This window comes from Molothrus aeneus, chromosome 6, assembly GCF_037042795.1.
Source record: "Molothrus aeneus isolate 106 chromosome 6, BPBGC_Maene_1.0, whole genome shotgun sequence".
NCBI lineage: Eukaryota > Metazoa > Chordata > Aves > Passeriformes > Icteridae > Molothrus > Molothrus aeneus.
In genome coordinates this window covers 27,370,427-27,382,491 of record NC_089651.1, presented here as the reverse complement: position 1 = coordinate 27,382,491, position 12,065 = coordinate 27,370,427, and the positions used below count along the sequence as shown (strand labels likewise).

General features: G+C 41.1%; 1 protein-coding gene across 3 annotated transcripts in view; it reads left to right on the top strand.

The window, feature by feature from the left end:
- The first annotated feature begins 2,975 nt into the window (after window positions 1-2,975).
- Window positions 2,976-12,065, top strand: part of RBM25 (RNA binding motif protein 25) — a 32,798-nt gene continuing 23,708 nt past the window's right edge. For 2 of the 3 annotated variants that reach the window (XM_066551522.1, XM_066551519.1), the window contains exons 1-2: window positions 2,976-3,073; window positions 9,722-9,842. In XM_066551522.1, the coding sequence (XP_066407619.1) occupies window positions 9,737-9,842 (106 nt within the window). In that variant the 5' untranslated portion in view covers window positions 2,976-3,073; window positions 9,722-9,736. Of the gene's footprint in view, window positions 3,074-3,489; window positions 3,507-9,721; window positions 9,843-12,065 lie in introns of those variants that run through there. The other variant, XM_066551521.1, reaches the window with a different exon arrangement.

Sequence of the window (12,065 nt, the reverse complement as noted above, 5' to 3'; positions counted from 1 at the left end):
AGCCATCATTTACATAGCTGAAAGAGACTGCAGATCCAAAACAGAGGCACACACCTGCCAGGAAATGGCAGATTCACTGTCACAAACCGGAGCCATGGGAATCGGAGCTGAACGCCAAACAGAGATGGTCAAAGAAACCACTCGGTGAGGAAGGACCTTGGCCAGTAGTGGCTCCAACCCCATGTTGGCTCATGGGGTGCTACAGGAAAATAGCAAGTTACTTTTTATTGGCTGATTTAGATCATATACAAAAACATTTTTGTTGTAGCATAGCCAGTGCACAGGCAATTTCTCTTCTAAAGTAACAAGAGTTTTCAGCTGGATGTTTGGATCAAATGCTAGTGGTTACTTCACCAGAGGAGGGACATGCACTGTTTTCCTTCAGTGGACACTGCATGTTGATAAGCACTAACAGCTATAAGATGCCCCTGCTTCAGTTTTAGACAGTTTCAAAAGGGAGCTAAACTACAAAATTGGATATCCATGTAGAAGGCACTGATTGCAAGTTTACCTTTGAAGTATCATCATTTCACAAAACTGAGTCAACAGGTCCAATTACTACAAAAATGAGGCATCAATGAATTTTCTAACACAAGGAGTGAATGAGGCCCTCTCAGAATTAAAGTGTATTGCTGAAGTACTTCTGTTATACTACATTGTACTATATATATATATTTGTGTAGGCATATACATGACATTTCTTTTATGCAGCTTAGTGATGATGAATGACTGAAGACTGGCACAGTAACTCTCTTCCCTGTTCTGTCTCATGCTGTTGATGTATTTTCACTCGGTATTTTGCATATAAGATAATTTAAGAGATTGACAAAATAGACTGACATCTAGGTAAGAATAAAGTTTTGGTGAACCAAATGTCTTCAGACCAAAAAAATCCTGAATAATAAATATAACTAATATATATGAGGTAGAAACTTTTAAATCTCACAATGCTATTCAGAGGAGCCAAGGAATGAGATCAATGAGGCTGACATCTAAGGGATCTTCTTCTAAGTGCCTCTATTTAGACTGGTAATGTGATGGAGGGAGCATTAAAGGACATGAGGAAGGGAAGAAAATATGCATGCAAAAATTTTAGAATGCATAGTCTAGAAACAATGTGACCTCTGTACCCTGAGGTGCTGCCTAACATTTTTAGAATGATTTCTCATGCTTGAAATACAAGACAATTAGCAGACAAAAAGAGCACCTCTTAATTTTAACCTTAATATTAAAGCCATGTACTGCAATCTTCATGACTGGCTTGAGCACAAAATCCTGGAGTTTGCAGTGAGAACTGAAGAATGTGAACTGTGATCAGTATCTGGAAAAGGGATCTCAGTTGCATAACTGAAAGGCAGGAAGATAATACAGGCACTAGGGGTGGGTAATTCTAAAATCCCATAGCAGAAAGAGTAAAGATAGGAAAGTAGCTACATTTACTGGATGCTTCTGCTGCTATTCTTCCTTGATTAAGAAAGATACAGAAGGCTACAGTTGATTTGTGTAAGAAGAATAAATGCAAAATAGCCTATTTCTTTGGCTAAAAAAAAGATGAACCTCTACATAAGCAAAGCCTTTACAATGTTTCCTGTAAATAAAAACTTATTACAGCAGTACGAATCAGTTTAGGATTCACATTTCTTTTTTAAGCTGAGCTGTTGTTGTGTGAGAAAACAACACAGAGAAGATTCTGAAAATTTTCTGAAAACTTTCTCTTTTCCTTGATTTTCTTAGGTATGCTTATAAATTATTTTAAATATTAACAGTAGTCAGTAATGTAGTTACTAAATATGTGTTAGTTTGAGGGAGATACGCCACCTCTTTAGAATAAGCTGTAATTAACAGAAAGTAAAAATTTTGTTTCTGGTGGGAGAAAAAAATTACATTCAAACTTGAAGTATTTCTTAAACCTCTTATTGCTAAAATATTTACCTTACACATCAGGTAAAGCAAGGTGATGAACAGGACCTTAGTTCCAACGCAGTTGTTGGCTGTTCAGTAGCACGTATGACATCAGCCAGATAGTTTTAATCTGCTTTGTACTGAAGAAGTTGTTCTACAGGTGGAGATTTTGCCATTGGACTCTTGTCTTTTGAACACTTTTCTTTAAACAATGGAAAATACAACACATTTTTTTCCTTAGCTAATCCAACATTTTTTAAACAGAATTATGCATGTGTTTTGTGGTCTACCTCGTAATAATCTGTAAGATCACGTTCCTCTCATTCATAGTCACTTCCTCTTTCCACTTGCAACTCCTTGCCACCAGTGGCGTAACTACAGCAATTACTGTCTTGCATATCATGTTGAAAATTCTCTCTTAATGTAGTTTAAATGCTGAAAGTAGGTCAGAGAAACTACCAGTTGTCGACCACGGCTAGGCCCAACAGCACAGTGACATCTTTCTGATGAGCACACAGCTGCCTAAGACACACTCTATTTGCTGTGTAAATCCTTAGGTTTTTTACAGCACACGGAACCTTCCATGAAAGTCAGTTGTATGCTGGGCTGCATCCCAAACAATGCGAGAGAGGATCCTCTGCCTGCGGTACAGCCCGTCCCGACCACCGTCACGGGCGGGTCGCAGCTCAGCGTGGCCTGAGTGCCTGGCTGAGAGGGCCATGAAGGCTCACAGACAGGCAAGGCTCCGTGCCACCCGCAGCCGGACACTTGCCAGGGGCTTTCCAGGGCCTCCAGCCCGCCCTAGCCCCGACCGGCGGCACTTGACCTCGACACGGCGGAGCTCCGAGCCAGGTCACGACCCCGCGCCGCCCCTGCACCAAAGATGGCGGCAGCGCGCATGCCCCTTAGCTGCCCCGGCCCTTCTGCCGCCGCCGCCGCCGCTCTATGGTCGGCCGCGGTACTGCCTGGGCGCGGGCGGGGGCGCTCTGGCACAGCCGCCTCTGTGGTGGCACGGCGCGGTGCACGCCGGGCCGCTGGCGGAAGAGGCGGGTCACATGACCCCGCGCGGCGCGGCGGCAGCGGCTCGGCGCGGTGTGTTCGCGGCCTAGCGGGGCCTCAGCCGGCCCAGCGCCTTTCCCGCGCCATCCCCGCCCCGCTCCGCAGCCGAGGGGTGAGAACTGAGGGGCTGCGGGGAAAACAGGGAGGCAGGGAGGGAGGACGCGCGGCAGTGGCCCCTCGGCCGCCCGCTGGGTGGAGGCGCGGCCGGGACCGGGCCGAGGCCGCTGGCCCGCGGCGGGCGCTCGCTGGGGAGGCGGCTCGGGCCTGGACGGGGCGTGGAACGGGCGAACGGCCTCGGGGCGGTGCTCGCGAGGCCCGTTCGCTTCCTCTCTCGCTGGGACGCCTGGGACTCCATTCCGCCGGCCCCGGCGGAGGTTCGGGAGCGGCCCCGCGGGAGGCGAGGGGAGCCCGTCGCACGCCCGGCACCAAGACCTGCGCGGAGCTTTGCTGGCGCCCGACGCTGCTCCCCGGGCCCGGCCGCCTTGGACTGTGGCTGGGATTTTTACTTTTGCACGTCGGGGAAACCGATCACGCTAGAAAACGCGGTATAGTGCGACAAGGAAGTTATTGTCCTTAGTGTGGATTGGCGTGGTCATTTTAAAACACGTGTTAGCAGGTCGTAGGTAAAATAATCAAGAGTGATTCATCCGTGTCAGGAGCCGTTGTGATGTGCACACGGCATGTTTTTCTCATGATGTCTTCTTTTTCCGTTGAAGAAAAAGACCTTTGTCTGCTTGAAGGAGAGTTTTTTGTTTCAACACAGGGAATATCCTGAACACAACTAATGGTTTTGTTGTTTCTTTTTTTAGGTCGTTAACGGCCTTAGAGAAAGCTAGCTCTCAAAAGTTTTATATTTCTTAGCCCATTCAGACTAAAATGCACACAAACTGAATTTTAGTCCTTTTTTTGTGTGCGGCAGGAAAGCATTACTTCAGGTATTGCATCAGCATTTATGGAGTGAGTTCTGAACGAATTAAAAGGAAGAATAGGAGAGTTTCTTACTTCCCCCGTGAAGGAGTGGCATTGATCAGAGTGCTTTGTTTTGCTTGTTTCTCTGCCTCTGAGTGCTCATTCATGTAAGTATTGTAATGCCACAGCCATGTTTCTGTTTTGGGAAGAGTCAATAGCCAAGTTGGAATGGAAAGTTACTTATTTCACTAACCAGGGTTTTATATGGGTGCAGAGGCACAGAATTCGGAATTAAATCAAGTATCTTAAAGTTCTGATGACATACTTAATAGACCCCTACTTAAAGGGCTTTTGGACTGAGGCTTTGGTTGGGGTAAACGTGTTGTTTTTTGTGCTACTTCATAATAACAGTGTGGGATGCAGTTATTCCACAGCAATTACTAAACTCTTTCTAGATCACCTCTGAAAAACAAGTTAGAGCAAATACTAGTATTTTTGTTCTTAGCCTAGGAAATCTATAATATATTTTATCTCTCCCCATGTCTGTTGTGTTTAACATTTAAATCTTGCTTCGCTTGCAGACCATTTTGGAGAAAACTGTAGGGGTCTGAGAAAGTGGTCATTTTCACTGAGGAAACCAGTTGGCTTGGAATAGAAGATTTTTCTTTTAGGGAGATTTTTTGATGACAAGTAATAATATAAACAGCACCTTTGTTGGGTAACAAACTACGAGGTTGATTTTATAATGGAATGGCTTAAATATCCACCCATTGTGTGGAGATCAACACACAAACCTGTGTGATAGAACAGACTTTAACACACGGGTTTGTTGTGTATGTTTTCTTCAGCCCGCACAGCTGTTTTGTGCAACTTATTCTAGACTAAGGGTACAGACTTTTTGTGGTGCAGAAGAAGTGTTTTGGGAAAATATTGAAAGGAAGTTAAAATCAGATAAAATTAAATCAAACTATATCAGTCATACTGTCACTGTTGCTATGACACCTCATGTATGTATTCCTAAGACACATGAAGTTTGTTTGTGTATTAAGACTTGAGGGATTTTGCAGTCAGTTTTCACTTTGTTTGGTGTAGCAGTAGTAAGTATTGCAACTGGTTGGTTCATGGGGAACTTCAGTGCTTTGAAATTGGTTAAGATGTTTTTGCAAGTTTCTAAATAAATAAAACTTTTACACATAAAGTTTCTGATGTGTAAACAGAGATACTAATATAAATCCTGTAACACTGGTAGAATTACGACACTGCCCTGACTAGATGATGGAATTGTTAATTTAAAATATGTTCATTACCAGAAATTTTTATTGAGTTTACGTTCTGCTTATGGCATATCTCTTCACCCCTATTTTATAAAAATAGAGTCACTAAAACAGAAGGTTAAAAGAATACTATGATTAAAAAGAAATTACTGTGCTAACAGTGCAGCCAGACCAGTACAATCTCAGTCCCCTCTTACTGGGACTTCTAGGAGTCAGAGATGATAAGGAAGAACAGGGCAGCAGTGTCTGGGTGGTGGTGACCCTTGTTTTATAGTAGTTTTGAGTTCTGTGTGGACTCAGACACTTGATTCCAGCCCTAAGGTGAGGTGTCTGCATTTGCTCAGTTGTAAATCAGAGCCAGCATGTTCCTAGTGGACAGAGCTCCATCCCAGCAGGGATCTCACCATGACGGGATTAACCAGTCTCAATGGATTTTACCAAACCTTAGAATCTATGGATATATCCCTGTACTCTCTCCAAGTTTCAGGAAATTGATGCAGATTGCTCTGCATGTTGCTTGGTTCTACCAGGACTTAAGTCAGAAGTGCGGTGTAGAAAGCAGCTGAATTCCTTCTGGGCCAAAGTTGAACCTGGAATATTATAGCTGTGTTTATGTAGTACTTGCCTTAGTAGCTCAGGCTGTTTTTGAGCTGGGTCTGCATAGAGTAAACTTAGGTGTTTTGCCATCCATTTTATAATTATTCTGCAGCTTAGAGAAATGGCCCAAGGCTAATAAAGTGTTCAGCTATGTTACTGTGTTCACTTGGATCGAGGGTGTGCTCTTGAAGGAAGTCTCACAGTCATCATCACTTAGGAAGTTTATTTCATATTGGTTTGTGCTATTCTCGTGCATAAGCTAGATTCCTTTTGGATGAAAATATATTCAAAATGCACTCATACCTACAAACTGGCATTTGTTTTAGTGGGGTGGGCCTCCCCAAAACATGCAGTGTAGACATGAGGGTCTAAACTTCCATTAGTTTTGTTTAACAGATTTGTTCCTATTGTATTGCTTGCTGGCACAGACACAGCCTAAACTGACTGCACTTTGAGTCTGAGACTTGACATGAATCCATCATTTTGGGAGGTAAAGATGTTATTTCAGTCTTTTGAGTGGTATCAGGCCAATTGACCACTGCTTTTCTTTCTCCTGTATTTTTGTGACCACTGTAACATTCATACAAGTTAAACTCTTGCTTAGAGAGCTGCTAGTTAAACTGCAGCTGTCAAGAATGCTGCTTACATTCAGTTTCACTAGAGGCAATACTTCCTAAAGTTAGCTGAGGTTTTAAAAATACGTCAGGACTGTTTAGTTTCTTACTTAGACATTTGAATAAATTGGGGAAGTTGGAAGATCACCATGTACATTCCTGAGATCACAGTAAATGTATCAGAAATTGATCACTGAACTGTACTGGCAGGGTAGGAGGACAGTCTGCAGAGAGGTTCAAGATGCTGTCCCTGAGATGTGTGCAAGTGTATTCTACATAGATCCAGCTTAGCATCTCCTAAATTTTCATACCTTTGATTTGTAGTTGCTTAGAAATTTGATGCAGAGCCACTCTGACTGTTGAAAGACGATCTACGTTTTTGGTGTGTTCTCTAGCTCCTGACAGATAAGGATGTGTTGTGCAGTTCCTTTGATTGTGGTATCTTGGATGCATCTTCCTCCCTCATCCAGATCTCTCACTTCTGCAGTGAGCAGTTTCACTCCTGGTATCTCGGTCCTCAGCTTTCATAACGGAAACAGAATTAAGCTGTCCTCTCTGCTGCTTTCACATTAGCAGTTACACAGAGTAGTGAGAAGGAGACCCAGGCTTTCCTTAATTCTAGTTTTGATCTTAAATGCCACAGGCAGCAGAGTTGCTAGGATTGGTCCATGTAAGAATTAAGTCAGTAAGAGAGCAGCTTTCTAGCTGCTGTGAAAATAATTGTACAGCTATGGGGGGTGGGGGGAGAAAGAAGGGAATGCTTTGAAATGGACTTTTGAAGCCCTGTGTGTAACAGTGTGTTCCACATCTTCTGCCCAAAAAGATTGAAAGACGAAGTTTGCTCGCTTCTTACTGCCCTTCTCCTTTTATGCAGCAGCAGTAACTTAGTTGACTGCTAAATCTTTGGGTTTTTAATTTAAATTATAAAAAAACCCCAACCAAACAGTTCCTTCTCTGTGCATATTTAACATCCACTGGCTATGGTATGTTTCAGCAACTTTTAATTCAAAGAACTGATGCACTTCTTAGTCCCCAGGCTTTTTTTGTTGGCATCTCCAAAGTGATGGCTCAGATAAAGTGCTTATCAGAGCGAGAGAAGGGGTTGCACCTACAGGCAGCCTGGAAAATTACTTCCCCAGTTATTCTTACATGTTTTACAGACCACGCATTAACATTGTGTGGACCTCCGATGGTGCAACTCTGTTGTAGCCTGTTTAGAACCATTTCAGACCCAGTAGCTTATTGTTTGTACCATCTGCCCCAAAATATCTTTGAATTTCATCCAGTTGTTTATCAGTTTGAAATGTAGGTAAGAATTGGGAGCCTTAAAGATCTTAATTTTGTGGGTTTTCTGTTGGTTATTTTTTTGTGCGTGTGAAAGTTTCAAGTAGTGATACCCAGGCAGGGTAGGGAGTTCTGTTCCCTTCCATACCATACAAGTTCCAGATTCTAGATGAATGTTAGCTGATGTACATGTAGTCTGAGGAGACAATAAGCAACTTTTTAAAAAATAAAATCGCATGCATATTTGCTGCTTTTCTTTACTTATACAGTTTTAAAAATTCAGGAATTGCAGAAAGGAAATGTGTTCTTAGGCATATGGATTCTAAAAGGGAGGGGAGGTTTTATCTTTATTAGATTTCATAAAAGCTTTATTGAACTGTTGGAAAAATGTTACATTTTCTCTCTTATTTCTTCTGCCATCTTAGACCTTGTGTCACAGGAGTGTTCATTGTTTTGCCTGGTGATACATTGATAAATGCCCTTAGGGGTCAATGAATGCCCTCATCACATATCTTGTGTAATTTATGTAGTTGTAAATGTTTCTTTGGATGAATTATGTGATAGGGTTACATATGTGTTCTTAGACCCGAATAAGTAAGTTCTGGTGTTAGAAGGTATTACCAAATACATCTGGGTTTCTCTTTCATCCTTTCCAGTCTGCTATAGACATTTATCTCTCATAGTTGTTTCCAGAATCTGAGGGAATAAAGTTTTTCTATGTGGTTATGTTATTAGAATTTTTTGCATCTTTCAGATGTACCTGCTATTATGGTAGAGTACTGATACTGTCTTTTACTTCTAGTATTTAATACTAATGGCTTTGCTCTTGAACAAGTCTGGAAGGTACATCTGTCTCCAGCAAAGAACAAAAAAATGTTCAGTGCCATTGTGTTCCTGGCTTGAGGAAAGCATGTTACAATCTGCAGTTCTGTTGCATGTATCAGGATTTTGCTTACCATAACTCTGTTTCTCCAGACAGCCTTGCGTCAGTTTTGACTCATGGTTGACTGTTTGGAAAGCAGTTGCAGTGCAGATCTGTCACTGTAGGTTGTAAGGCAGTCTGTAGAGTCCAATGAGAAACGCAGACGTTTCTGCCAGCAGCTTACTGGGTTCTTGTCACTTGTGATACTGTGTCTTCATGATTCATAGCCACATGATCCACTGTGTGTGAACTTCTCCAATGCTTCCTCACTACAGTGTGAATGTAGGTATATGCTCAGCAGTAATATTGTGACCGGTTTTGGTTTTTTTAGACCTGAGGGCCAGCCTTCCATGAAGACTTGACTGTGTAAGGTTACTCAAACAGTACTGGAAGCAAGAATGCATGCCTTAATTGTATTAAGGGTGATCTTGAGTGTTTTATGACTGGGTGGTCTCTGCTTCTGGGTCAGTAATATGCATGTAAAATAATAATCTGAATAGAAAAGGGTGTTTGAAATGATCTTTACTCTCTGTGGGAGCATGTTGACCCTCAGCTTATGGGCTAATGTCCAAGTTGTGCTCTAGGAGATTTGTGGACTGGGAAGTTAAATATAGATCACAGAACCCTCTTTCAAGCTTTTAACTCTCTCTTTGCTGGGATTTGAGAATCTCCCCAATGTCATCTTAAGTACAACTCCCATTGGTGCTGAGCATTGCAAATGTCCCACTTCTTTCTGGTGTCTTGTTCTACAGTTGTATTGTGTGTGATCATTTCTTGTACAACAGAACTACTTGCTTTATTGAAAATGTGTTACAAGATCAGTTTTGCTTTCTAATACTGCAAAGATAGCTTTATTTTAAAAAATCTGTACAAACTGTTAAACGCTCTTATCGGTATGAGGAGTCAGATATAGCTTTGTTTTTCAGTTCATTCTGAAACACTTCCTTAGAAATGCTCTTTTTAATTGAGAGAGAAGACTTCTACTACATCTCTAACATAATGAATAGCTGGGGAAAAAAAAGTTGAAAAAATAAGTTTTAGTTTGTAGTTGAATGTCCATATAAAATTTTAAAATAATTACAGACGTTTACCACTTCACTGCTTTTGCAATTCACATTTGGGAGCTGACTAGTATAAGTTTCCTTTCTGTTTTTTTTTAGATTGTGACTGCAAGAATGTCTTTTCCACCTCATTTGAATCGCCCTCCTATGGGAATCCCAACGCTTCCCCCTGGGATCCCACCTCCACAGTTTCCTGGTTTTCCTCCACCTGTACCTCCTGGTAAGTTATATTAATATATGGAAGTATTGTAGAATTTAATTTCTTTATATTGTTCTGAATTCCTTTAAAAGCCAGGAACTTTTGTAAATAATATATCTTGGTAACTCTGATTTGTGTACATTGCAGTTGAGGTTCTAGCTTTCCCACAGAGAATGTCATAGGAGCTAGCTCCTTTTGGTCTACCAAGAACTGTTTACATTTAACCAGAAATGAAATACTGGACTTTTCTTGAGCCTTTACTCAAGACTGAAGCTGAGTGGCGATTTCTGTTTATAATAGGTGTTCTGAAGCCAGTGTTTTGACAGTAATCCGTTGTAATAGCCTTTGGAAACTCTTGGGTACACTGAGTATGTGTAATGTGAAAATAGAGGAGTAAGTTTCAACTCAACTTTGAGTTGTTTTTCTCCATTTTAATGTCCCACTTTCTTTTATTTTGCTTCTTGTATTCTTTCCTTTAAACATCTTGCAAATTTACAGTTAGCTTTACAATTTCTTCTCATCTTCCCAAAATTATTCCTACCATTTTTCTTTGTTCATCTCTAAGATCAGCCTCTGGTTTTTGAGTTGAGATTTTATCTTGTTGGTCTGGAACAGCTTTCTTTCTGTACATTGTGAGTATACGTAATGATGACTTGAGGTGGGAGAGGGGACGACATCAGAGAATTACCTCTTCTGAATTCATCGCAAGAACTGCAGAAAATAACTCCTGTGTTGTCTATATTGTCTTAAACTGTGTTGTACAGGAGTGTTTTATAGACAATAGAGGCATTCAAAAAACAGGTGGTTGAACTACAAAAAGATTTCTGCACATCATTTATCAGGCTAATTTTACTTGCATTAATTTTTCTAAACATCTTTCTTGAGAACCATGAGATGTTACCTATTTTCTGATAAAGGAAGAGTTCTTGCTTAGGGGGCATCCTGCCATCAAAAATTTCAGGTTGAATTTTAAAATCATACCTATTTTTTCTAGCTCCAGTTTGTGTATACTAGTGTATAAAACACCAGATACTTTAAAAAAATCTTTCAGAAATATATTTTAAAATGCCTGTTATAATTTTTGGCTATGAACATTTTACTTCTTAGAATGTGTGACAAAGATCTTTTTGTTCTCTTGTTGTGTTTAAATAGTCTCATTTTAGTATTAGGAATCTGAATAGTATGTAGAGTAGAGAAGACTGGTATTAGGTGAGAATAAAGCTTTTGTCTGCATAACAGAAACATGATTTGCTTGCCTGTGCAGACAACATATTTTGACTTTGTAGAGGATGTGGATCTCAATTCTTAGTATAAGCACATCAGTAGAGCTGAAAATGCCACAGATTTTATGAAATCTGCTCTGAATTTAGTCCATATGTAAGATCACAATTTTAGTGACTTACAATATTATCTTTAGCTAGCTGTTTGGTGAAAAATTAATGTCTTAGTTACCTCAGCCTGTAATTTTTTGAAGAGTTTCACCTGGAGTAGTTTGCTTGCATAATAATGAAGTTAGGAAAGGTGGTTTGTTTTGCTTAAAATACAGTTGCTAAAAACAGGAAGTTCTAGCATTTCCCAATATTAGTGTGGAAGATTTGATAAGGAGTTGATTCTGATAAATCTCTGAAGATTACTCGATACCACTAAGGTATAAAAAACCCAATTTTGCACGCCAGAAATGCTGTAGTAGGTCAGACCTGCAGTCCATATAGGCTGATGCAGTGTGTGGGCAGTGGGACTAGAAGGCAATATTTAGGGTGGGCATGTATGCCTGTCTGCTTTCTGAGTCTGTTGCTTCATACACCAGTAGTGTTGGGGATCTTAGAGTATGATCTTCTGGTTGTTCTTTGTCTTCTTCTGGACCTGTCATTTGTGAACATTTTGGAATTTTTTACTCTGTTCATCTCTGTCACCTCTTAAACCAAATTTGACAAGTTCATTAACTGCTGTGAAAAGTGCTACTCTCTTAAGTCTGTCTTTAAACTCGCTGCCTACTCAGTGTCTCCCTCCTGCCCCAGTTCTGATGTGGGAGTCGGGCGGGTTGAGTTTAGTGGTTCTGTACACCTCAGCCACGTTCCATGCCTTGCAAACCTCCACACTTGAAGAGTCTCAGAGTGTGCAGCCCTTCCTAATAAAGCAGCTGCTTCACAGGTGAAGTCATGTAGGTGCTGTTCTGTCAGGCTGGGCAGCCTTGGGTTGCAGAGACCAGGTCTGTAGGCCTTAGTCAAAACTGTAGGTGCACCA